The 27,419-nt window shown below is 44.9% G+C and overlaps 1 protein-coding gene across 1 annotated transcript in view; it reads right to left on the bottom strand.

Annotated features, from left to right (window-relative positions):
- Positions 1–2,925: 2,925 nt before the first annotated feature.
- The window catches only part of LOC147446039 (uncharacterized), a 45,975-nt gene continuing 21,481 nt past the window's right edge, over positions 2,926–27,419 (bottom strand). The window contains exons 6-7 of the mRNA XM_086525363.1: positions 3,351–3,466; positions 2,926–3,266 (exon numbers count right to left, since the gene is read on the bottom strand). Coding sequence (XP_086381489.1) covers positions 3,164–3,266; positions 3,351–3,466 — 219 coding nt within the window. The 3' untranslated portion in view covers positions 2,926–3,163. The remainder of the gene's footprint in view (positions 3,267–3,350; positions 3,467–27,419) is intronic.

Raw genomic sequence — 27,419 nt, 5'->3', positions numbered from 1 at the left:
AAAGATGTTACACTAGAGTACGCAAATGTACAAATTTCTTTTAAATGACCCATGTTTTTGTCTTATAAGACTAGTTCTCTTTTTCATTGTGCACAAATTTAAATAGTATGCATGCTTAGAATCATGTTTGTGATGACGACATCTCTCAAACACCAAGTAGAATTTGTCACTCTACTTTGAGAGAATGAAATGGACTAAAGAGCAGACATGCTTGCGGCAGCTATGTCTACCAAGCACCAAATGGATTAGTCATCCATCTTGGAAAGATGTCGTAGGATAAAAAGGGATCCTCTACCCACTAAGTAAGACAAGAGCTCCCTCTCCTTTGAAGGGGATCGGGGAGCACCACAGACGAAGAGTGAGAGAGAGAAGGAGACACACGACACACAGATATGGGTGGGGAGACTCAAAGAGTGAGCAACCCCCTATACACTTATGCTATGTATAAGGTATACAAGTCAGTGGGCGCCCAGACTCTGGGCGGCCGGGCAAGGCACAGGCGCCTATACCCCAACAACCTCCCACTTAAAGGCGACTGTGTCTTTAAGCAAGAGAACCTAATCTAAAGACTACAAAAGGCGAGAGAAAACCGCTCTTGCCGGAGTACCGCTCAAATAATCTCAGCCATAAACAAATACACAAATCCATATATGGCATACATAAACCGCCAAGACCATGGCAACATAGCTAACTCTCGCATGAGTGGCTCTCTGGACAAATGCATATCCAAAAACCTGTGTACACCTATGAATTTGCTGGTTGCTGCAAAAAATACTTCGTGTGTGTGAGATATACCAAAAACAGTGTTTTTGGGACCCGAAAGTGCACAAATAAACCTGCTGCTGTACCTGTTGTAATTCAAAGCATAATTTCAACAAATAGACATCACCATCGCGTCCGGAGCGTGCCAAAACCCTGACCTAGACTTCTGGATCATGTAGATCTGACTCTCTATGACGGAGCTACGCAAAAAACTGCGTTTTAGAGCCCGAAAATGGCAAAAACGAGCTGCACACAGTCTTCAACCTGCTCTTGCTCCACTGTGCGTGATGCAATGTCCTCTCAATGCAAGCTCCAACGCAAGAGCTCTGCCACAATAGCATCCAAGCACTCGAATGTCAAGCTCTCCTCCGCCGAGCACTTCTCTAATGAGCTCCACTGAGCTCAAAAGCTCCTCTCACTAAGGAAGCCGCAACCGCCTCCTCGACCAAGCTTGACCACACCAAGCTCCTAAGCTCCAAAGACAATTCTCCTCAAGCTAAAATCGCTCTGCGTGAAACTCCGCGATCGAACTCCACCGTCGAGAGCGAGCGAGCTATCGTCTCGAAGCTCTCAAAGCCATCGTGCTCTCCGCGGTCACCATAGCTCTGATACCAATTGAAGGGGATCGGGGAGCACCACAGACGGAGAGTGAGAGAGAGAAGGAGACACACGACACACAGATATGGGTGGGGAGACTCAAAGAGTGAGCAGCCCCCTATACACTTATGCTATGTATAAGGTATACAAGTCACTAGGCGCCCAGACTCTAGGTGGCCGGGCAAGGCACAGACGCCTATACCCCAACATCCTTCTCCAAGCAAGTAGAGCGGTTGAGAACCTACACCAACACTCTTGGCTATGTAATGCAGATCCAACCAAGAGTCATGCTTCAATGCTTAAAGCTTGTCATCTTCTCCATCTTCATTACTATGCTATTATGTATGCTAACAAGAAGAGTAATGATAAGTGAGGAACTAGTTCTTTTTCCTATGAAATGTTTCTTCTTCCTCTTCCCTACCCTCATTCCCTACTAGCTCTCTCCACCTTCGAAGGTGTTTGAGGTCTTGGGACTGAGGCTTGGGATAGTTAATGCTTTCCACAAAGTTTATGTTATGCTCGTGATGCATGAATCTTTCCATCTTCATTGCATCACCTAGGTCACAAGGAACACAAAGATTGTATTGTAACAAGTCTCTCTTGATGAGAGAAACTATAATATAAATGCCTATTGGAGGGGGGATCGGCTCCACATAAATCCGGTCCTCAAGTATTGTCGTGTTCTCTGAATTCTCTCTCTTGCAAAAGTATTGATCATGCCAAGTTGACTAAATGTTGTATGTATGTTGCTACCATCAAATATGTTCATCCGCTATGCTCACAAAGTAATTTCATAAAAGTACTTCTCTAATTTCCGATACTCTCAAAGTTAATAGGCCAATTCCATTACATACTTATTTTCATGTTGAAACACCATATGTTGGGCCAAGATTGTTGCATCTGAACAAAGCCGTGTCTAGGCAGTTCCTTGCTTTATGTAGAAACCCCGACCTTTCTTTATGTGATCAAGGTATGGCCCCTTGTCTTAGTTGTTTATTACTTCATATAAAAGGGCCATGTGTGGTCAAATGTTTGGGTGCTCATGCTAAAAAGGGTTCCTAGCAGATATCTAGTGGCTACCCTTGTTGTTATTGCTTCCTTGTCCATGTTCTCACGACCTCGATTTGTGCACTAATCGGTGTCTCCAAGACCTCCCATCTTTTTGACATAGCTAGACTCCTCACTTCTCAGTTTGGCTAAGTGGTTTTTCTTTTGCAAATCCCATGCTATGGATTTCCTTAAAGGGTCTTTAGTACCATGTTGGAGCCTCCACCCAAGTCTTGCAAGAGTTTGCCTTACTTTCTATTAAGTTACTTCCCTTCTCCCCACCTTTGTGTGTTGATGCTGGCTAATTTGAATCCACTTAAGAGGAGGAACTCAAGAGCACTGACATAGAGAGAGAGAGAGAGAGAGAGAGAGAGAGAAGTGGCTTCTATAGGTGGTCATCTCATTTGAGCTTGAGGGGTAGTTAACATGGGAGATGATATGCATAGGCTTACCGACATTCTTTTGCCTGTGTGTTTGCTTGCAGTAATGTTGAAAACATTCTTTGCTAGGAAAGAGCCCTAGTGAAAATGGAAATTGCCTTTGAATGATGCCTTGGTGTTGGTTCCAAGAAAGAGACCTTACAAAGCTTAGAATAACACGAGCTCTATTGCAAAGGGAGCAGGGAGCCTCCTCTAGAATGAAAATAGTGCAACCAATTTATTGATTAGAGTGGCCTTCATACTGCTCAAAAAAAGGGACCTGGGAGAATGACTTCAACGTTCCCTGGAATCATGAGCAGGCTGCAAAAGTAGATCCCCTAAATCTTAGCCCATGCTGGAGTTCTCTTCATTTTCTTTTTTTTCATAAATCCTTTTCCCCCTGCCTGCTTTTGATCTTGAATCTCAAGGTATTTTCGTTTCCTGCGGAGCAAAAAAGATACAGAACCCTCTTAACCATCCGAAGTCACAGCAAACATGAAATAAGGTAAAAGGATGTAGTCTCACCTGTAGTTAGAAAGCGAAGTATTTGAAAGGAGTTCATTGGCGAGGGAGTTCTTTTGTTCTTTCTTCGTCAATCTTCCAGAGTAAAAATCTGCTGGACCTCCAATCACTGTACCAACCTGAAAGAGAGCCGATTCTGATTCAGATGTGGAAAAAGAGTGCCATGATTGAGCATGCAAAAATGCTATATGCAAAAAACACGGATCAGGCAGCTACGGGGATAGCTGAGTCTTGCAGGTTCGTGCAGCAGAGGATGGAAAGGATGATGGTAAAGATAATGGTACCAATGATGTGCAGCAGGGGCGCTACTAATGAGCCTAAGAGATGGTATTGATAGCTATTCAAATAGTGAAAGGAAGAAGCTGCAGGAAGAGGGGCAATAGGCTGAAAATGCCAGGCTGATGGGGGCAGCAAAAAATGCCAGGTTATACCCCCCCAAGTTTATAGCAGAATGAGAGCACTATGCAAAGAAAAGGACCCGATGAATTGACCACCAGTTATACAAGGTCCTGGCTGCCCACTGCAGATCTGGTACCACCCCCAGATTTGGTCCAGAATGTGAGAAATTCACACATACTTTGACCTATAAATCAGCCTATATCTCCTAAATGGTTCACTCCATTGATGCACTCTATTGTAGCGAGACCTGGGACATGATTCTGTCCTATCCTAATCTACATGCTAGTGTTGTAAGATGCCCACTTTAAAGTAATAACACCCACCAAGCACCTTGTAAACAAACCATCTATGCAAAGAGGGTCCATACCAACAAAAACTAATTTATGGACTTGCCCATTAATGTAAGTCTAGCAAACAAGCTCAAAAAAGTGCTGGTATAAAATCCCCGCAACTCTATAGAGTCTAGACACCCTCACTCTAGAGACGTAATAGTAGCAACAGAATTTTGGATCAACAGAATTGTCTCTTGACTAGATTGTAAAATGAGCTCCTAGAGCAAGCACTTGGACTATCATCATACACATAAGGAGAATCCAGCGCCTTATCTCTTGAGTCTTGAAGTCTCAGCACACATTCTCTATCTTTGAAGAGTAAATAGCCATCATCATGGCAAAATTTGAATCCATCAAGAGCACCCGGTGATAGTTAGTAGATACCAGGGAAAAACTGCCAAATGTGCAATGTAATAAGATAGGTGGTGGTTGGCACAAAGCAAGAAGAAAGAGGAGACTCCAAAGAAGAGGGAGAATATGAGGATTAGTGCTGCTAATCCTACAATTAAGACTTAAAACTTCATACTTAAGATCAAACTCAGACTCAAGAGATTGAATGTGTGTTTGATTGATTGAATGAATGCTTTAAAACTGAGTACAATAGGCTCCTTATATCAGAGACGAAGAGACATGAATGCAAAGACACATCTTGTGGTGAAGAGACGCGACTTTAGACGTAAAGACACATCCTTTCGACAAAGAGCTGCGACCATTGGACGAAGAGTCGCAATCGTAGAGCGAAGGGGTGTGACCAATCGTTGAAGGAGTGTGGCTTTTGGCGAAGAGGCATGTCTCCTAAGCCAAAAGTCGTAGCCATCCAAGCGTGGGGGTCCTCCTTGGCATGGCACTTTGCGTATGTGCAACTAGGAGTAGATGTAATAATGTAACATAGTCACATTGAGCATGCTTCATAAGAATAGTCGTATCCGTTGAAACATGAATTGTATTGACCATTGATTTTCCTTTATCTTGAGCAGAAGCTGGTTGTTCAGCCTTCGATGATGTTTCCGCATTGGAATTTCTTTTCAGTTTGATTTGGTCTCTTGGGACATCGATACCCTCTATGGTCACCACCAAAAATTGTACATAATCCATCCTTCTTTGAAGTCGAAGAAGCATTTGACAAAGAGCCTTGCTAAGTAGTGGAACGCCGATCTTGAGAAAAATCACGTCCTTTCCCATGATCAAGTGGAGCATTTGAAGATCCGCTTTGAGATTGTCAATCTCAAAAGTAGGATCTTGAAGTTGAATAAGGCTCTGTTGTGTGCTGCCTGAACTGAGATTGGTGTTGCTGACTTTGGCTATAGCGAGCGCTATTTGAAGATCTGTCACCACGGGAAAAAATCCGTGTAGGGTGCCGATTATCGCCAAGACGCTCCACATAGGCTATTGCAGCATCCAATGTGGTAGGGTTGTATTTGTGCACATCGTCCTTCAGAGTTGGTTCAAGCCCATCAATGAAACGATGTAGTTTATCAGAGGGGCTGAGATTTCTCTATCTCTAGAGTCTTTGAAACTCTATGATGTACGCAGCCAAGAAACATGTCTGGCTCAGGCGATGAAGAGAGGACTAGATACGAAAATCCACATTGGTAGATTCGAACGCCTTGCAAATAGTACGCCACAATTTATCCCAAGAACACTGCCAAATCTCTGATACCAATGTTAGGTACAACGGAATGAATGTTTGAACTTTGCTCAAGATGAGTGCTCTGAACTGTGCTCAAGGTTTCTTTTACTTATGGGAGGAAGAGCCTTCCGTTCCTTTAGTGAGAGAGTGCAATGGACACAAACAAAGTGGTCAACACTGTGAATGAAAGTGCATGAGACTGAGAGATAGAGAAGAGAATACGCCACCAGAGATGTTGTAAAACCCTCCTCTGAAGACCCCACTCTCTATGGCAAGAGCGGTCTACTTATGATTGCACAAATCTCTACAAAGCTTGGACTTGTCGACGACGATGAGGACGACGACGAAACGGGCTGAAATCTGGAAACTCAGGGTTGAAATCTGCAAATCTTCTATCTGCTGAATTCTGACTCTATCGGTGATGATGGCGGTGACGACGGAACGACGACGACGTGCTGAAAACACAGATGCTGAAATCTGCGTTTTCCGGGCGGAAATTGTAAACCTTGCGGAAACTGACCGTGCGGCAAGGATCTACTGCGGGAAGGTGAGATCTACGAGGTCCGGTACTTGATCTGCGGTGTCTAAAGGCTGAAAACTGAAAACGCTGAGGTTTCTTGATGTTCCGTCACGGTGAATCTGCAAAACGCTGGGTAATGATACAGATGCAAAAACGCTAGGGCTGAAAATCTGCAGATCAGTCACCGGTTGTTCTGCAAAAGCAAAACGCTAGGCTGATCTGATGTTCAGTTGTCCTCGGAATCTGCAAGTGCAAATCGCTGGCTGATCTGGTCCAAAAACGCCAGGTTGTTGCTGTGGAGCAAAAATGCTAGGGCTTGGGGTTCTACTGAGAAGTTGCCTGTTGAGCAATGGTGCTCCTACTGCCTCTTCTGCCAATTTATGCTAGCCTAGGTTTGCTTATATACAAACTTACTCAATTTGCCCTACCTACTTTCCAACAAAAGTCACTTAAAAATAATAAGTGAAAAATGTCAAAAATAAGAAAAATAGGCTAAATGCACTTGAAAATTCCCCTGAAGAATTGTGATGGATTCTGATGGGAATGCTTATGGTCATGCTGTGTGCAACCAGAGGATATGCATCTACACTAAGTGCCTGGGCATGCACGGTTTGCGAACAAACTCACAAAAGTGCCAAAACACTTGCTATTCTAGACTGACTTGAATGATTTGAACCCTTGTCGTGTTGTAGCTTGTCCACGGACACATAGGGTTGGATGTGTCACGTGACATGTATTGTAAGGTGTAGCGGAAGTGAATGTTGACTTTGCTCAAGATGAGTGCTCCGAACTGTGCTCAAGGGTTCAATTTACTTACAGAAGGGAGAGCTGTAACAGACTTGGACACTCCAAGTCAAGAATCAACCGCGACAGCACCAAATAACCACTTCAAAACAATTCACAGATCACAATAGATTTGCACTGGCCCGGCGGAGTTCCGTGCCTAGAGATATTGGCCCCAAAGACTGGCGCCCCTTACGGTATTTCTTTTTATATTAATCAATCATGAAAGTACAAGAGAGTCTGGACGCAGAGTCTGAGAGTGAAACCCTAACCCTGAGAGTCCAGATTCAAATCCCTCACCACTAATTTAAAGGTTACAAGGGATGCCCAAAAGCAGAGCCCCAAAAGCTTCAAATCAAAAGCAATTGCTCTCTCTCTCTCTCTCATAGAGAGTCAAAACATGAAAGCAAAAGCATTCTCTCTCTCTTTCTCATTTAAGTAGAGAAAAAGCGAAATTTGCGTCGCTCATCATTTTCCACAAAAAAAAAAATCCGCCTCCGCGATTTCCGGAAATTAGGGTTTCTGGCAGAAATTAGGGTTTCTCATGTCCGCCACGTCATCACTTTGTGACAAGAGCCTTCCGTTCCTTTAGTGAGAGAGTGCAATGATCACAAACAAAGTGAATGCTACTATGAATGAAGGTACTGTGAGAGAGAGAGAGAGAGAGAGAGAGAGCATTCACAAACAAAGTGAATGCTACTATGAATGAAGGTGCTGAGAGAGAGAGAGAGAGAGAGAAGAATACGACACCAGACAATTCTCAAACTCTTCTCCAAGGGCCCTCCTCTCTATGGCGAGAGGTCTATGCTATTGATTACACAAATCTGGTACAATGGTCTAGATGCAATGGATTTGCCGAGGATGTTGACGACGATGCTGACGTCGACGAGGACGGGCTTAAAACGCTAGGGGCTGAAATTTGAAATCTGCTAACTCTTTGCTGAATACCGACACTGTTGGAGAGGACAGAGATGGCGACGGCGCGACGACGATGCACTTAAAACGCAAATGCTGAAAACTGCGGACAGCGGGCTGAATCTGAAAACACTGGCTCATCTCACGGTACGCCAAGGATCTGTTGCAAGTAGGTGAGATTTGCTAGGCTAGGGTCTGATTCTGCGAGGCCAAGTGCTGAAAACTGAAAACGCTGGGACTGATCTGACACCGGAAATTGCAAAACGCTTGTAAGGTGCAGCGGAGTGAATGTTTGAACTTTGCTCAAGATGAGTGCTCCGAACTGTGCTCAAGGTTCCTTTTACTTATGGAAGGGAGAGCCTTCCGTACCTTTAATGAGAGAGTGCAATGGACATAAACAAAGTGAATGGACATTGTGAATGGAAGTGCATGAGATTGAGAGATAGAGAAGAGAATACGACACTAGAGACGTTGTAAAACCGTCCTCCAAAGGCCCCACTCTCTATGGCGAGAGCGGTCTACTTATGATTGCACAAATCTCTACAATGCTTGGACTTGCCGACTATGTCGACGACAATGAGGACGACGACGAGACGGGCTGAAATCTGAAAACTCTAAGGGCTGAAATCTGCAAATCTTGTATCTGCTGAATTCTGACTCTATGTCGATGACGACGATGCAACGACGACGAGCTGAAAACGCAGATGCTGAAATCTGCGTTTTCCGGGCTGAAACTGGAAACTTCGCTCGATCTGACCGTGCGGCGAGGATCTGCTACGGAAAGGTGAGATCTGCGAGGTTTGGGACTTCTTGTGCGAGTGCTAAAGACTGAAAACTGAAAACGCTGGGGTTTCTTGATGTTCCGTCGCGGTGAAACTGCAAAACGCTGTAGTATGATGCAAATTCAAAAATGCTAGGGCTGAAGTGGTCTTCTGTTGTCGCCGGTTATTCTACAGATGCAAAACGCTAGGCTGATCTGCTGTGTCGTGATGACGCCGGGGCTGATCTGCTGTGCACAAAACGCCAAGGCTGATCTCATGCAAAAACGCTAGGTCCTCAGATGGCTGAAAACGCTAGAGCTACTGCGGGTGTTGGTCTTGCCGAGAAGTTGCCTATTGAGCAAGGTGCTCCTGCTACCTCTTCTACCAGAAAGTGCTAGCGATAGGTTTCTATTTATACAAACTTAGCAAAATTGCCCTACCTACTTTCCAACAAAAGTCACTTAAAAATAATAAGTGAAAAATGTCAAAAATAGGGAAAATAGGTCTATGCACTGTAAAAATGCTACTGGTGGTTTCTGACTGGAATCTGATGGTCATGCTGTGTGCAACCAGAGGATATGCATCTAATCTAAGTGTTTGGACATGCATGGTCTGCGAAAAGACTCACGAAAGTGCCGGATCACTTCCTATTCTACACTGACTTGACTAAAGTGAACCCTGGTCATACTGTAGCTTGTCCACGGACACATAGGGTTGGATGTGTCACGTGACATCCCCTCCTTTACAAAGTGAGGTACTAGCACCGAACTGTATGGCGTCGAGGGAGATCGCCAACAGCGTCTAGAAGAATCCTGGGAAGGACTCTTCGCCGGCCCACTCTGATGCGTGGGTCATGTGATACTTGAACTTCATAAAGGTATGCAATGCCTTCTTCTTCTTCTCTGGGCCGCGCTGAAAGCGACACAAAGTCATCTTCAATGCTTCCACTTCGTCTAGCGTCATGCGTCTACCTTCTTCAAGAATCTCCGAGGATGAAAATTCATGAAACCACTTCTAACACAAAAACATGAACATACCCATTCCATGTAAAGTGACTGGAAAAGCTCGTCTTCTCTAAAGACTGTGCATGCAATGTAGATGAACATAGAGACGTAGTGTCAAACCGTTAATCAAACAAATGCAAACAATGAGATCGAATCTTTTCTTTCTTATCTAAATCAATCAACTGTGGCAAATCACAATGGAAATGCCGATGCTTGATGTTCAATCCTTCTTGTGCTCTTTCAGATACCGTGTCATGCCAAGAAAGAGACATGGAATGTGAATTCCTTGAAAGCAAACATTTCAACTTTTCATGAATCATCCGCATATATCCGTGCTCATTCATGAGTGAATCGTGTTCATCGTGCAATATGTCATGCCTATGAAAAGAGATCACATAAGAACTCTGACTAAAATACAGGAAAGCATCACGAATGAAACACTCGAACAATGTGTGCTGACCAATCATTCGAACACATGTGGGGGTTCTTTGGACCTCGACTCGAGAGTTAAGATCGGTTCTTTCTGAGGGGGTTCTTTGGACCTAGGCTCGAGAGCCAAGATCAATTCTTCATGATTGATCCTCTCTACAATGAGGTTAGCTTCACTAGAGAAAGTATCAACTAACACATCATCCTTGTGAACAATCGCATCATCTTCGTGCAAATCATCATGCTTGTCATATCATGCAATTCATCATGCTTATCATTGTCATTCAAATCATCATGCTTATCATTGTCGAGCAATTCATCATGCTTATCATCATGCTTTGGAAAAGAAGAGACTGAGAGAATCTCGTTCTCCTGATCCCTTGCCATCTGTGCTTGCACATTAGAAAAGAGTCGCAACAACTCTTCGCGATCACGTGCTATGGCTGCCATTCTTTCGTTGTATGCACGCTCTATGGCTGCCATTCTTTCTCTATGTTCTGCCTTTCTTGCTGCTTCTCTTGCTTCACGTTCGAACTTCTTGTCCATCATCATCATCTTGTCGAAAGCCTTCATAGGAGTTAGTGCAATCGTTGGCATAGATGGGGAAGGGGGAGGGTCAAAAAAAACCTCGTGGTGGGGAAAACTCTTCTTCTCCACTCCCATGCTCACCACCTCCCTGCGAAGTATCCATTCCGCTTCGGGTGATGACCATCCACTGAAGTCGTGGGTTCTTAAGTTCACGAGGAACTTGGGTTCTTGTGGGTCTTGGTTCTTGAGTGTCTTGAGGTTCTTCTTTTGCTTGCAATCTGTGTTAGAGAAGGATCTTCTCTTCACTCGAGTTCTTCTCTTTCCTACGGGCGCACCCCTTGGTGGCCTTGCGCTCACACCAAGGTTGCTTTTTCCCACCTCACCTCGATTGGTCGGCCGCTAAGTGCACGGTCCGCTCTCAATGAGTGAAAAGAGGCACAAGGGGAGGCTAAACAGGCCCTTCTTTCTTGGGTTTCCTGTCACTCTTCAAAAACACGATTAGGAATTGATACGCCCAAGAGGAATTGGGTTACGTGCGACCACAACAAGCAAAATATTGTGATTTTTTTGGATCTTTCCTTGAGTGATACAGAACACTGCCAAAGCTCTGATACCAATATAACGTGCAGCAGAGTGGATGTTTGAACTTTGCTCAAGATGATTGCTCCCAACTGTGCTCAAGGTTCCTTTTACTTTTGGAAGGGAGAGCCTTCCGTTCCTCTAATGAGAGAGTGCAATGGACATAAACAAAGTGAATGGACACTGTGAATGGAAGTGCATGAGACTGAGAGATAGAGAAGAGAATACGACACTAGAGACGTTGTAAAACCCTCCTCCGAAGGCCCCACTCTCTATGGCGAGAGCGGTCTACTTATGATTGCACAAATCTCTACAATGCTTGGACTTGCCGACGATGTCGACCACGATGAGGACGAGGACGAGGACGAGGACGAGACGGGCTGAAATCTGCAAATCTTGTATCTGCTGAATTTTGACTCTATGTCGATGACGACGATGCAACGACGACGCACCGAAAACGCAGATGCTGAAATCTGCATTTTCCGGGCTGAAACTGTAAACTTCGCTAGATCTGACCGTGCGGCGAGGATCTGCTGCGGAAAGGTGAGATTTGCGAGGTTTGGAACTTCTTCTACGAGTGCTAAAGGCTGAAAACTGAAAACGTTGGGGTTTCTTGATGTTCCGTTGCGGTAAAACTGCAAAAGCGCTGTAGTATGGTGCAGATTAAAAAACGCTAGGGCTGAAATGGTCTTCTACTGTCGCGCCGGTTGTTCTGCAAATGCAAAACGCTAGGCTGATCTACTGTGTCGTGATGACGCCAAGGCTGATCTGATGCAAAAACGCTAGGTCCTCAAATGGCTGGAAACGCTAGAGCTACTAGGGGTGTTGGTCTTGCTGAGAAGTTGCCTGTTGAGCAAGGTGCTCCTGCCGCCTCTTCTGCCAGAAAGTGCTAGCGCTAGGTTTCTATTTATGCAAACTTAGCAAAATTGCCCTACCTACTTTCCAACAAAAGTTACTTAAAAATAATAAGTGAAAAATGTCAAAAATAGGTAAAATAGGTCTATGTGGTGTAAAAATGCTAACGATGGTTTCTGACTGGAATCTGATGGTCATGTTATGTGCAACCTGAGGATATGCATCTAATCTAAGTGTTTGGACATGCACGGTCTGCAAAGAGACTCACAAAAGTGCCAGATCACTTCCTACTCTAGACTGACGACTGAATTGAACCTTGGTCATGTTGTAGCTTGTCCACTGACACATAGGGTTGAATGTGCCAGGTGACAATGCTAGGCAAGGTCTGCAATTGAAAAACGCCAGGAGATCTGTAGCAAAACGCTAAGGTTCATCTGCTATCTGCTGAAAACGCTAGGCTGAATCTGTAGCAGAAAACGATAGGCTGATTTGTAGCCATAACGCTATCTGCTCTGCTGTTTGCTGTAAACGCGCTAGGTCTCCTGCCGGTCTTGCTGAGAAGGTGCACTGCAAGTTACTAGGACTTCTACTGCCTCTTCTGCCAAAAAGTGCTAGCGCTAGGTTTTATTTATAGTAGCTTAGAAAATTTGCCCTACCAAGTTTCCAACAAAAGTCACTTATTAAATAATAAGTGAAAAATGGATAAATTGGGAAAATGGGTTCTATGCATTGTAAAATGCTCATGATGGGTATTGAATGTCATGTTGATGATCATGTTGTGTGCAACCACAGGATATGCAACTACTGTAAGTGCCTGACATACACGCCCTGCGCACAGGCTCACAAAGGTACCATAACACTTCCTAAGCTGACCTGAACCCTAGACTTGAAGTAGCTTGTCCACATGCACATAAGGTTAGATGTGCACGTGACATCTCCTTCTTTTCAAAGTGAGATACTGGTACCGAGCTGCATGGCTATCTTGTAGTCCGCCAACAACTCTAGATAATCTCTGAAGAACTCTTCATCGACCGACACTGCCTCGTTGGTTCCTCGATCCTTAAACTTCAAAAAGTATTGTCTAACTTGCTTCTTTGAGCCATGGCGAAACCGATGCAACAACACTTGCTCCGACTCCATGACTTCAGCTTCATCAATGATCTTGGGCTCTTCTTCTTCGAAAATGTCTTTTGGAGGTGTATCCTGAAACACTTTCAACCAAAAAACATGGAAAACGTTCTGCATTGACCATGAGTTAGACAATTGTAATTTCATCGAAACCTCGTTGATTTTTTTAATGACAGGAAATGGAACATACATTCTGAAAGACAACTTAGGACACTTCTTTTCGACTTACTTAAGACTTTGCTTCATGATTCTTAAATAAACCCAATCCCCTATCTTGACAGAAAAATCCTGACCATACTTGTTAGCGTGTCGTGAGTAAGACTCTTGAGCGTTGCTTAGCCGAAGCTTCACACTCTCAGACATTTCATCGAACTTTCAGTATTGGCATCAAGCATTGGACTGACCAAGCGAGTCAAAAGTGACTAGAACGGACGTCCAAAAGCTGCCTCATACGGAGTTCTACCAATGACAGAGAAATAAGAGTCATTCAAAATTGCTTGAACCAAAGGGAGATAGAGCTCCCAATGAGACTGCCGATCATGCACATATGACTTCAAAACATCAAAAGACAACTGATTGTAAATTTCTGTTTGACCATATGGCTGTGGATGAAAAGCCAATGAAAAATTCAACTTAGTGCCAAAATTTTCAAAGGGTGCGCGCCAAAAATTGGACGAGAACTTAACACACCTATCTAAAACAATTGATTTTGGCAAAAACCACAGAGGGGGTACCAATGCTTTATGCACAACCGTGCTACATCTTGTGCAATAATTGTGGCCTTACAAGGAATTAACATCCAAAACTTGCTGAAATAGTCAACAACTGTCAAACATTGAGTGTTCCTTGAATGCAAACTAAGTACAAGGTTAGTCACAAAATCCATAGAAATATCCTGAAAAGGTCTATTGGGAATAGGCAGCGGAAGCAAGAGGCCTTGCTGCTTACCCCGAGGAGCTTTTACCTTTTGACAAATGGTGCACTCGGTGACATAACGAAACACATCCTTTCGCATTTTAGGCCAATAAAAGAATCTTTCTATTTTCTCCAAAGTGGTGTTCATTCCCCTGTGCCCACCGTGAGAGAGTCATGTGCATCGTGCAATATAGTTGTCCTAAGAGAAGGCAACATACATAGACGGTGACGAAAATACAACAAACCTTCACGAATGAGAGAGTTGCTAGGCCCTTGGGAGCAAGAATCTGCAACCAGTGCTTACGAAACTCGGAATCTGCATACTAGTTCTTCATGCTGTCGAAAGACACCCTGAAGAGAAACTGTGGATCTTGACTCAAGAGCCAGGATCTGTCCTTTGTGACTCAACGCATTTGCAACAGGGCTAGCTTTTCCATGCACATAATCAAATCTCCAAATTGCTCAAAAAATTGTGACCACCGTGCTTAGCGATCATTCCAAGGTGCACTAGACATAGACTAGAGCCACTTGAGGACCTGGGAATCTGTGCGAACTGTGAACTCTCTACCATACAGAAAATGCTTCCAATGCTTAAGAGAGTGAATGACAGACAGAAGTTCTTTGTCATAAACGGAATAGTTCTTTTCTCCACTATTCAACTTCCGACTAAGAAATGCAACTTGACGGCCAAGCTACTGAAGCACAACACCTATGGCGACATTGCTCACATCCGTCCATACCTCAAAGGGGTCATTCCAAGAGGCAAGGATGAGACACCGCGCTTCTATCATCGCAACCTTAGAGAGCTGCAAAAGCCTCAATGGCTGCTTCGGGCAAATCCACGCACTGTCAGCGAGTCTTGACCCCTTTCAAAACATCGATCATGGGTACGGCAATGCGTCCAAAATTCTCTATGTGCGAACTATATGCTTGACATAAACCAAGAAAAGAACGCATATCATATGCAGTTTTGGGCAAATCCCAATTACAAACCTGTTCCACCTTCCCGGGATCTAGCTTGACGTCTTCTGCAAAAATGATATAACCCAGATAAGTAACTTCAGTGAAAAAAAACTCAAATTTCTTGGCTGCAATGCACAGCTTACACTCATCCAAACGGGTCAATACCCTTTCTACATCCTTTTCATGTTGTTCCTACGATGAAGAAAAAAAGAGAATATCATCAAGAAAGATGAACACACATACACGGCCTACCATGAGACGGTTCAATGTACCCACGACATCCATATCGCCAAAACGGCCTACCATGAGACGGTTCAATGTACCCACGACACCTATCAATCCAAAAGGCATAACCACATACTCCCATTGCCCTCGCTTTGTGCGAAAAGCGGTCTTGTAGATGTTGCCTTTGAATACCCTTACCTGATGGTATCCACTTTTGAGATCGACCTTACTAAAAACCTTTGCCCCATTGAGCCTATCGAAGATCTACTCAATGCGAGGCATCAAAAACTTGTTCTTGACGGTCATCTTGTTCAATGCCCTGTAATCAACACACAAACGAGATGAACCATCCTTCTTGCGAACAAATAAAATAGGAGCAGCAAAAGGACTTACACTAGGACGTTTGAATCCTCTGGCCACCAACTCCCTGAGTTGCCGCTCTAATTCTTCTTCCTGAGTCTTGTTCAAACAATAGGGAGCCTTACTGACCGGTTGTGCCCCCTCTGTGAGTTCGATGCGATGGTCCTCCGATCGCTCAGAAGGGAGACGGAGTGGAAGATCATCCTGCAAAAAGAGGTGCTTAACCTTGGTAAACAAAGCTGAATACCTGTCTGGAGCCTGAATGCTCTGGGTAACTGGGGAGGCATAGATGAATGCCGCTTGTGCTCCTCTCGTAATTCACGCTTCGCTTGCACATGAGAAATAAGATACAAAGAATGCAGACCCTCCTCACCACGAACGATCATGGGAGAGTTGCTTTTGGCGTTTAGAGTGAGAGTATTGTCCGCCCAATTAATGAGAGGGTTATGCTCACGAAACCATATAATACCCAAAATCATATCACATCCTGAGAGAGGAGACACGACAATTTTTTTGCATAAGGAAGCTTGTTGAACAATGAACAACACATCAAGGCACTCTCGCGTAATGAGAGAGTCCATACCGGGAGCAAAGCCCGACACCTCGAGAGAAGTTGTCTGGTTAACCTCTAGGCGGGCTCTCTCTACAAAGAGAGAGACCAATCACATCATGCATACTGCCTGAATCAAACAATATGACAACAAGCTGACCCTTCACGTGACCATAACATTTAAAGAGAGACTCATCAATGTGTGTCAGAAACATGTGGAGACTCAGATTGGTTCATCAAAGGACAAGCCTTCTTAATGTTCCTCTTCACGTGATATTGATAACATCTACCTTCCTTCGCATAAATGACTTGTTCTTCAACCGTTATGTATCCTCCTATAATTCCTTGTGTGGCTTTTCAATCCGGGGTTAGCTTAGGTTTAGCAGGTGCTTTAGCTTTACCCTTAGATTCATTTTGAGAGTTCTTTTACGAAGGGTTAGAGGAAGATTGGCTAGAAGAGTTACCGTTCTTACCGTTCTGTGGGTTCTGAGCAGTCTGAGAGGTACAATGAGAAGACTTGTTCTCCTTAGGCTTTCCATTGTTGTGCTTCATCTCCTGTGCGAGAGAAATCGCTACCGCCTTGTTGAGATCTACAGGGTCGAAGACTTTGACATCGAACCTGATATACTCGTCTAACCCGAAAATAAAAGCCTCTTTGTGCTTCGCATCCAATTTGCGTGATTGGGTGCCAAGTTGCAAAACACGGTTAGAAAAGGACATGACTGGGGTACCATTTTGCTTGAGATTGCGCCAATCTTCCTTTAAGATACTAAGTGGTAAGAACCGCGCCTTGAGCTTGTCTTGGAAGTCAACCCAATTGAAAGAAAGGGACACGCCTTCCTCGGCTTCCTCTAGGTGCGCGGCCAACTGTGCCTCTTGCCACGCTTGATATCAATTAATGGCATCACCAGCAACGTACGGATTTTCCTGAAATTACGTTGGCTGATTATAGCAGCTTTTAAGACAGTTGCTTTTTGAGAGTAAAAGCTTTTGGGTTTAAGTGCTTTTGGGGCTTTGCTTTTGGGCATCCCTTGTATCTTTAAATAAGTGGGCAAGGCCTGACTTCTTAGAGCATCTGGACGCAGAGTCTGTGAGTGAGCACCTACCCGCTCTCTTGTACTTTGAGCACAGATTAATACAAAAAGAAATACCGAAAGGGGCGCCAGTCTTTGGGGCTAATACCTCTTGGCACGGAACTACGCCGGGCGTGTCAACCTAATTGTGAATTGTGGAGTGTTTCGAAGTGAATCTCTGTTGTGTCGCGGTAGAATCTTGACCATGGGTGTCGAAGTTTGTTACACTTGTATCAGAGCGCGGCCGATTTCTCTTCTACCCAAAAATCCGATCCTTTTCTCTCGACAAAAATCGGTGGACTTTTTCTGCATCTGCAAATGCGGGAGGAGATCACAGAGAAGATTCTAATGAGCAATTAGAGGAAGAGTACGACCCACCTCGGCCTACTCAGTTCAAGATTAAAGAGATGGAGCGTCGACAGGATCCAAAATTTGCAAAAAAATTTACTCAGCAATCCCTTGCAGAAGTACACACCCAGTGGCAGAAGGCCACAGAACCACCCATCAAACCGGCCATCAAGAAACCTCCTTCCAAGATGTTTACAAAGCAAGAATTACGAGAGGTAGTTCAGACACAGATTAGCCGGCTTTTGGACGCAAACAACAAATCCAAAAAGCATGAGAAAAAGAACTGACTTCTTGGGTTATTTGGGTCGTCAATCTTCTTTTGCATTAGCGAGAAAGCAGAAGAAGCGTGTACGATTGAAGAACTATCCACTTCTTCTTCTTCTTCTTCTTCTTCTTCTTCTTCTTCTGACAGTTATTCTAGCTCTTCTCAATCGAGCGAAGAAGGCAGAAAGGCAAAAAGAGAAGCAAAAAGTAAAGGTTCGGAAAGCGCAAGAAAAAGGCAAAGAAGTCTAGATTTCGCCCAGTTTCTGACAGTTCTACAAATGACTCGTCCTCAGACAGTTTGGACTCCGACGATCACATGTTTTATGTAAAGAAGAAGCACTTTTACAAAGCCAACCAATATGACTTCCTTAAAGATAAAAGCAAGAAAGTAAGAGAATTCAAAGAAGGTGGACAATCAATTAAGTTTGACTCTTTTTCGGGATTTCGAGATGCTCTAAGGGCTTTGGCCTTCATACAACAGTTTGAGATAGCTTTCTCTGGAGGGCATTACTCAAAGCACTCAAGGATTCGGAGGGCTACATCTTTCTTCAAGGAAAATGCTCGAACATGGTGGTCCACCCTTCTACTGAGAAAGGAACCTCCGATTAAATGGTTGAAATTCAAAGGCTTTTTATTTCTTCTTGGTTGACTCGGGAGTACGAACGAGATATACGAACCGCTTGGAATCATCTTAGGATGACCAAGGGAGATTCTCTGGACGCTTATTGCGAGAGATTTTGGAGCTCTTTTCTACCAACCTCTACATTTTAGAAGGTCTCTTTTAAAGAACAGATTGACCAATTTTGTTGCGGACTTCCTACAAAGATCCGAGACTACTGCTTGGAACAAAAGTCAAATTCTATTCAAGAATTGATGGATCATGCGAAACGCGTTTTTCCAATACATTCGGGCTATTTGACTTACCCCACATATGAGAGCTTGACTCAGAGAACCCGCTTGCTTTGTGCACACACTTTAAACTCTTTCACAACCCCGGCTCACTCTTCGAGAGAGGGCCAACTACATCAAAGAGGGAAAGTGTTTTGGATGCACGGAACACGGGCACGTCTCCGCGAAGTGCCCTAAAAAGGCACAGCAAGAACAGAATGAAGATAGGCTAGAGAGTTCGAGAGTTGTTGAGGAACGTGGCAGAAAAGGCAAGATGGAAGCAGGACTGGTTCTAGAATGCATGGGTACTGACTCAAGCACGATTGATAAAAGTACAGAACTTTATCGAGCTTGGGGCAAAGTGAAAGATCAAGAAGCCCTGATTTTCTTTGATGGAGGAGCCAAGGCCAACTTCATTTCACCTGAATTAGCGACGCGGCTCGAGATTACACCCGATCGGATAAGCAGAGGCAATTCTAGCGGCCCCTGAACGGGACGTAGCCATTACACCTATCATTGGCAAACTTCGGTTGCATTGTCAGGGGTATTTTACTATTTAGGGCACGAGGACTTTTACATCATGCCCTTGGAAGGTTGTGATGTCCTCCTTGGAGTCCCTTGGTACCATAAGAAGAGCGCCGTGGTCGATTATCGGGCAAAGAAAGAGACATTGACAAATGAAAAGGGCCGAAAAATTGTACTTGATGTGAAATTGAAGGGCGAGTCTGTCCCTATTGTATCGACTTCGGCTGTTACGAAATTAATGAAATCCAGTCTATTTGTTTACTCGATCTATTTGAAAGAGTTAAATGATGAACACAGGACAAATATGTCTCAACTTGATAAAGAACGCCAAGATTTTCTCCACACTCATGCCAATTGCTTTCCTGAAGGCCTGCTAGGCGAGTTGCCACCATCTTATGAGAGTGAGCCGCAGAAAGAGTGTGAGCCACGCGCACCAAAGACATTGGAGAGAGAGAGAGAGAGAGAGAGAGAGAGAGAGAGAGAGAGAGAGAGAGAGAGAGAGAGAACACACAAGTGCTCTGCAAATGGTGCTCTCAATACACAATCTGAATGACTACAAGACCCTAAGCATTCTATTTATAGAATCTTAGGTTGAGTTAGGGCAAAAATGTGTAATTGGTGCAAAAAACATAAAAGCCCAAAAATGGCCAAAAAAGTGTGCACCCAACCAGACTCAGAAAATGACCGCCGGACACCTCCTAAGAGTGTCCCCCCATGCAATCTACAGGATGTGCGATGAGTGGCCAACCAGGGACAATCACTAGCCGTACAAAATGGCGAAGCAACGGTGGTGTACCTCCTCTCAGCACCAAATGTTGAGACAACACAGCGGAGTCAAAGGTGAGAAGCCAAAGTCCACTGAGGTACAGCCTTCGTGAAGATGTCTGTTGCATTGTCCGTTGTAGGAACATACTCCAAATGAAGATCAACACCCAAACCCCGTTGCGGAACAAAGTGGTATTGCACCTCAATGTGCTTAGTCCGAGCGTGAAAGATAGGGTTCTTGGCAATAGCAATGCAGCTCTGATTGTCACACAAAAGACAAGTTGTAGCAGTCTTGGGAAAACACAACTCTCCCAATAATCTCCGTAGCCATATGGCCTCACAAACAACATAGCAAGCTGCTCTGTACTCCGCCTCTGTAGAAGATAGCGCAACAGTGGGTGCCACTTACTGCTCCAAGAAATGGGTCCTGAGCCGAGTGTGAAAACTACTCTTGTAGTAGAGCGCCGAGTACCTGAATTTCCTGCCCAATCTGGATCACACCAACCAAGTAAGGTGCAACCCTTGGAGCGACCATAGAACACACCATGGTCCAAGGTGCCGTTGATGTTCACAAAGTACGCTTGGCACACTGCCAATGTCGTTGATGAGGTCGAGTGTTGAAGGAATTGAGGACAGAAACTGTGTAACACATGTCTGGTCAGGAATAAGCCAGCCATACGAGGCAGGTAACAATATTCATGTACTGCCCCAAGTCAATCCGTGGGGAAGGATCGTGAAGCGATACATTCTCTCCGAGATCAGGAGGAGTGCCAATCAATCTGCAGCCCGTCATCTGGAATCTCTCCAGGATAGCATTCGCATACTTCCGCTAAGAAAAGAAGATGCCGTCTGGTGTCTGAAAAATCTGTAATCCAAGAAAATAGTGAAGAAGCCCAAGATCGGCCATCTTGAAACGCGTCTCCATAACTTTCATGATCAACTTGATCCTGCTAGTCCAAGAACCTGTGAAACTGAGATCGTCCACATAGACAATCCCTATCGCAACCAAAGAGCCATCAAAGACAACATAACAGTTGGAATCTAGTGAGGTACGCCATACCCCAACTTCACGAGAAACTGGTGAAGTGTGAGGTACCACTGTCGTCCAGCCTCCATACAATGCTTTCCACAACTGATAGACCAAGGTATACGAAACCCAGGAGGTTGTTCCACATAAACTTCTTTATCCAAATCTCCATTCAGAAACGCGCTTTTGACATCCATCTGGAAGATAGACCAACCAAAGTTGGCTGCGAGAGCAAACACTGTGCGTATGGTAGTCATGCGAGCGGTGAGAGCAAAGGTCTCGTCAAAGTCCACCCCTGGTCGCTGTGTGAAACCTCGAGCAACAAGTCTCGCCTTGTGTTTGTCGAGGGAACCATTGGCCTTGTACTTTGTCTTGAAAATCCATTTCGTAGTTGGGCCTGGAACCAAAGTCCAGGTTTTATTCCGCTCGATAGCATTTATCTCTGTCTGCATGGCACGCTTCCAACAATCATGTTAGTGCTTCCTCCACCAAGAAAGGCTCAACTGGTGAAGCCTGAATCTGAGACACGAGTGCAAAGTTCACGAACTCTACACCATCATAAACTTGCATGTCCTTGAGGCGTGCAGAACGTCGAGGTTGTCCAGGGTTTGGCGAGTCTGGTAACTTCGTGACTCCGGAGAAAGAAACCGTAGAGTAAAGCCAACTAGGTACTAACTTCTCCTTGTGATGTGGGACCGCCTCCACCCGAGGAGAACCATCATCCACATCAAAATCCGAATCTGAAATGGCATGATCAGGTGAAGTAATTGGTTGCCATGTAGAGGGTACAGGAAGAGGAACAGGAATAGGATCAGGTGTAGGAGGTGGACGAGGAGGAGGTATAGGCTTGGATGCTGCCCTTTTGCAGGTGTGCTAAAGAGCTCCATGAAAGTCACATCACAGCTAACTGTGGTGGTCTTGGCGTTGGATCGTAAAGCCGATATCCATCAGACTCTCGTGAACAGCCCAGAAAGATGAGCTTCTTTGCCTTGAAGTCTAACTTCTGTCGCTTCTCCTTTGGCACATGGACAAAGGCCGGACACCCAAAAACTCGAAAGTGTGAAACGTAGGGCGTGCACCAGTAGTAAGCCTGATAAGGAGTCATGTCCTGCAAAGCATGGGTAGGAGAATGGTTCTGGATGTAAACCGTCGTGTTGCACACCTCTGCCCAGTAAACCCGGGGTAAAGAAGCATGTGCAAGCATCGCACGATCCATCTCCATGATAGTCCGATTCTTCCGCTCAACAACACCATTCTGGGAAGGAGTGCAAGGAGTAGCCACGCGGCACTGTATGCCCTCTGACTTGCACCATTGTGCAAAGTCCTTCGAGGTGAACTCGTCCCCTCTATCTGCGTGAATACATTTTGACGTGCAAGTCCTCCTTTTCAACCACCGTCTTCCAATTTCGAACAAAACTGAAAGCCTCCGACTTGAGCTTTAGGAACCAAGCCCAAGTGTACCTGTTGAAATCATCCTCAAGCACAAGTAAAAACTATGAGCCAAAAAATGAATGTGTGCTCATCGGGCCACATAGATCAATGTGAACCAGTGCAAGTGATGCCAAAGCTCTGTTGGATGCCTACTTCGGAAAGGGAACCCTGTGTTGCTTGCCCAACTGGCAAGCCTCGCATACGCCTGATGAGGAGCGTATCGTTGGTAAACCCTCCACCATAGAGGTCCTAGCACCCTGTTGAAGTTGTTGATAACATAGATGTCTAAATCGAGCATGACATAGAGAAGAAGACTCCGTGGTCCTAGATAGAAGAGTAGTGAGGCGGTATACGGAACCATCGCGCTCACCACGTGCAAGAATAATACCTATCGTAGAATCAGAAATGGTGAATGTGCCACTCCTAAAGTGTATGCCAGCTCCCTGAGAGTCCAAACTCGACACGGAGAGGAGGTTGAAGGCCATGTCCGGAACATAAAGCACCTCCACTGAACTGAACTTCGGCTCTGAGGTAGAACAAAAGAGGGTAATCTGGCCTGTGCCAGACACTGGAATCTCATGGTTGTCACCCTTTGTCCGTTAGTCTCCCTAAGAGAGCTAAACCATGAATATTGGGGAGTCATGTGAGTGGTGGCTCCACTGTCAATAATCCAAGTACCTGACTGCGATGTAGCAAGAGCGTGGCCCGTAGTCGCAACAAGAGCAGTCCCCGCTGTCTCGTGAGAGGCTACTACTGCAGTCGAGGCAGTCTGTTTCTCCCTGTTGGCCACGTCTTGCTTCTTCTTTCTGCATTCTAATTCTCTCAGCCCTTCCTTGTAGCAATGGTAACATTCGATGTCCTTGTTCTTCTTCTTCTTCTTACCTTTAGCTTTCTTGTTACCTCCTTGAGCTATCAAAGCTCCTTCTGCATCAACAACACCTCCGGCTCGGATGCGGATTGCCTCTCAATCTGTCTAAGGGAAGGGAGAATCTCGTCCCAAGCAAGGAAAGAGGTACGTCCAGATGTGAGCAAACTCTGAAAATAGGAATCAAAGCGGGGGGGAAGCTTCAATAGTAAGAGGCAAGCCATGCGTGCCGAGGTGATGTCGCCTCCGGCAAAGACAACGCCGTCCCAGAGTTCCCGCATGCGGCGGGTCAACCCCTCAAGTGAGTTGAAATCCTTGAACTAGAGGTTGTACAACTCCCGTTCAAGTGTGATCTATCTGGCAACCAAGGTTTCCTCAAACTAGTCAAGAATCTGTCTCCACAATGGATGTGCATACTCCTCTTTGGAAACTTCCTTCGTGATGCGGTCTGAGAGGTTCATCGTAAGAAAGGTGAAGACTTCCACCGCTCGTCGATCTGGGCCTGAGTGGCGGTGGGAAGGAAAGGCTGAGGAGGCGAATGGGTGCAATCATTCAACCATTCCTAGAGTCGATGGTAGGCAATAATTGTACGGACTCGTGTCCTCCACACAGAATAGTTGTGTAAATCCAACTTCTTCTCCTTGGCAAACTGGGTGAGGGCATAATTGTTGGATGTACCATTTGCAAATGCCGATGTAGTCGAAGAAGACGTAGTGGCCCCCTTCTGGGACTATTGTTGTTGTCCCTTCTGCTTCGGAGTCGACATGTCGCGTGCTCAGAGAGAAGTCCCAAAGGTAGATCGATAAGATCCCAAGTCGTCGATGAAGGTACCGTTCCCAAGGCTGTAGCAGTCCAAGATATAACCGCACAGACAACCACCGGATGATGTCCTGGCGAGCAAGGGATGGTTCAACCGCACAAGAGGTAAAAATTCAGCGTGCTGTCCGCCCAAAAAACGCTGCAAAGGGTGCTGAAAAAGCTGCTGTAATAGAGATTTTCAGCATGCCTATACGCCACCAGTTGGTGCGGGAGCATCGCAGAGTGTCAGAGGACAAGGTTCTCGCACTTTTCAGCCGTCGAGGGGCTGAAAACAGAGAAAAAACAGCAAGTAATAAGTACCGAAAATGGTGCCCATTGGGTGTAGATACATGTCCAAGGTGTAGATCTGTTGTTCCTTGGGCACTCCCATAGGTGCACAAGATCAGCGTTTCGTGTAAAACACCACAAATCACCAAAAACGCCAGCAAAACACGGAAAAAAACACAGCAAGATCTGCAAAACACAGATCTGTCCAAAAAGCTAGTAGATTTTGGTGCCGGTTTTGGTGCGATTCTCCTGCAGGAGGGAAGCACTAGGAGAGGGATGCGGTGCACTTGATTTATTAAATGCTAAGCATTCCATTTATAGAATCTTAGGTTGAGTTAGGGCAAAAATGTGTAACTTGTGCAAAAAACATAAAAGCCCAAAAATGGCTAAAAATTTGTGCACCCAGCCAGACGCTTGCTAAAAGTGTCCGCCCATGCAATCTACATGATGTGCGATGGGTGGCCAACCCGAGACGATCACTAGCCGTACAAAATGGCAAAGTACCGGTGGTGTAACTCTAACGCATCTCGTCTTGAGGATCATACTATTGATCAGATACCTGGAAGCACACCACCGAACCGGCCACCTTATCGAGTGAGCCGAGCCCAGAATGAAGAGATTATAAACCAAGTGAAAGACCTCTTGGAAAAGGGTCTTATCCAACCAAGTACTTCACCCTACTGCTCTCCGATGTTGTTGGTTTTAAAGAAAGACGGATATTGGAGAATGTGCATTGATTATAGAGCTCTCAATAAAATCACCATCAAAAACAGATTTCCGGTTCCGAGAATCGATGATATTCTTGACAGATTACAGGGATCCTCTTGTTTCAGTAGGATCGATTTGAAAAGCGGATATCATCATATCCAAATCGCGCCGGGAGATGTCTACAAGACAGCTTTTCGGACGAGCTTCGGTTTATATGAATTTTTGGTGATGCCTTTTGGCCTTACCAATGCTCCAGCGACTTTTAACCGAATGATGGTTAGGATTTTCAGAGAGTACAGATCTTTTGTTGGCACGTTTTTTTATGACATTATAGTCTTCTCCAAGGATGAGGCAGAACATGTACAACATCTGCCCTACGAGCCTTTCAGGCATTACAAGATCACAAGTTAGTAATCAATGCCAAGAAGAGTGAATTTTTCTTACCGGAGACGCACTTTTTGGGACACAGCGTCTTAGCAGCAGGAGTACAAATGGACCCGGCCAAGATTGAGACTATATGTGATCGGCCCGATTTCAAGAGTGTTCATGAAGTAAGAAGCTTCTTGGGCTTATGTACCAGCGGTTCATTAGAAAATTTGCAGAGGTTGCTTCCCCTTTGCATTTCTTGACACAGAAAGGAGTTCCTTTCTCATGGGGACCCACAGAGGTGACTGCCTTTCAGACTTAGAAAGAGAAATTGACTACGAACCAGATTGACTTTGCCAGATTTGCAAAAGTCATTCGAAATATATTGTGATGCTTGTGGGTGCAATCTTAATGCAAGAAGGCCATGTCGTTGCTTATGAGAGCCGATTGTTTTCAAGGCTGGAATTGACAGCACAGATTTATGAGAAAGAGCTTTTGGCAGTTATCCATGCTCTTACTCAGTGGCGGCATTACCTTCTCAGAACCGATTTTACGGTCTTCACTGACCATCAGAGTCTACGCCACTTCTTGTCACAGAAGCAGCTAGCGAGAAAGCAGATGCGGTGGGCTGACATCTTGTCACACTTTCACTTCCAGATTGTCCATGTACAAGGACTGAAGAACTTGGTGGCAGATGCTTTGTCCCAGAAGCCGTTAGTCTTGGCTATTTCCACGATTCATCATAGAAGCTTCGAGGACATGGTTGATCAGTACGCCACAGATCCAAATTTTTCAGATGTATTGAGTTGAATACATAATGGGGAGGTAGTAGCGGGATATTCCATACAATATTGCTACTTGATGAGGAAAACGGTGTTGTGCGTTACACAACCGTTGAGGGAAAAGGTTCTGACTGAATGCCATTGTCCACCATTCGGGTCACCGCGGCATTGATACCACCTTAAAAGGTGTGGAGCTATACTTCTTTTGGCCGAAACTCAAGAAGGATGTGGACGATTTTGTACGTTGTTGCTTGCTATGCCAGAAGGTCAAGTTTGACAGCATAAAGCATAGGGATTGTTACAGCCTCTACCCATTCCCACCCGCCCCTGGGAAAGTATTGCTATGGATTTCATTTTTGATCTCCCGAAGACACAAAGTGAGCACGATGGTATTTGGACTGTTATTGACAGATTTAGCAAGCAAGCTCATTTCATTCGAGTGAAGAAAACAATCAAGTCGGATCATTTAGCGAGACTGTTCATTGCCCAGATATTCAGATTACATGGCATGCCTGAGACAATAGTCTCTGACAAAGATCCCAATTCACGAGTTTGTTTTGAAAGGCTAATTGGGAAAACATTGGCACACGGTTGCAGTTCTCGTCATCTTTCCACTCGCAAACAGATGGGCAATCTGAGATTGCAAATTCAGCCGTACTTTATTTATTGAAGCCTTAGATTTCTGATCAAAAGACTAAATGGGAAAAGTTGTTGCCCTTGGTGGAATTTGCCTACAATAACACGATCCACTCTTCGACGAGAAAGGCGCCATTTGAAATTATTCAAGGTGCTACGAAGGCTCCACCCTTCCTAAGCACAAAAGATAAGATTTTTGAAGCTGACCAGTACACGAGGGACTTGGACACTGCTTTTGCCAAGGTCCGAGAGGCTTTTGCAAAATCTCAAGAAAGACACAAGAAGGCAGCAGATCGACACCGTCGCGATTTGAAATCAAAGGGAGACGATTGGGTGCTCTTACGGTTTGAGAAGGCACGCCTGAGAAAGAAAAAGCGAAAGGAGCAGCTTTTTCCAAAGCTTAGCATGAGATACTACGGACCTTTCCAGATA

The sequence above is a fragment of the Adiantum capillus-veneris genome, chromosome 12 (genome assembly GCF_014529385.1).
Source record: "Adiantum capillus-veneris isolate H3 chromosome 12, ASM1452938v2, whole genome shotgun sequence".
Taxonomy (NCBI): domain Eukaryota; kingdom Viridiplantae; phylum Streptophyta; class Polypodiopsida; order Polypodiales; family Pteridaceae; genus Adiantum; species Adiantum capillus-veneris.
The sequence above is the reverse complement of the archived record's forward strand: the minus strand, read 5'-3'. Positions and strand labels throughout refer to the sequence as shown.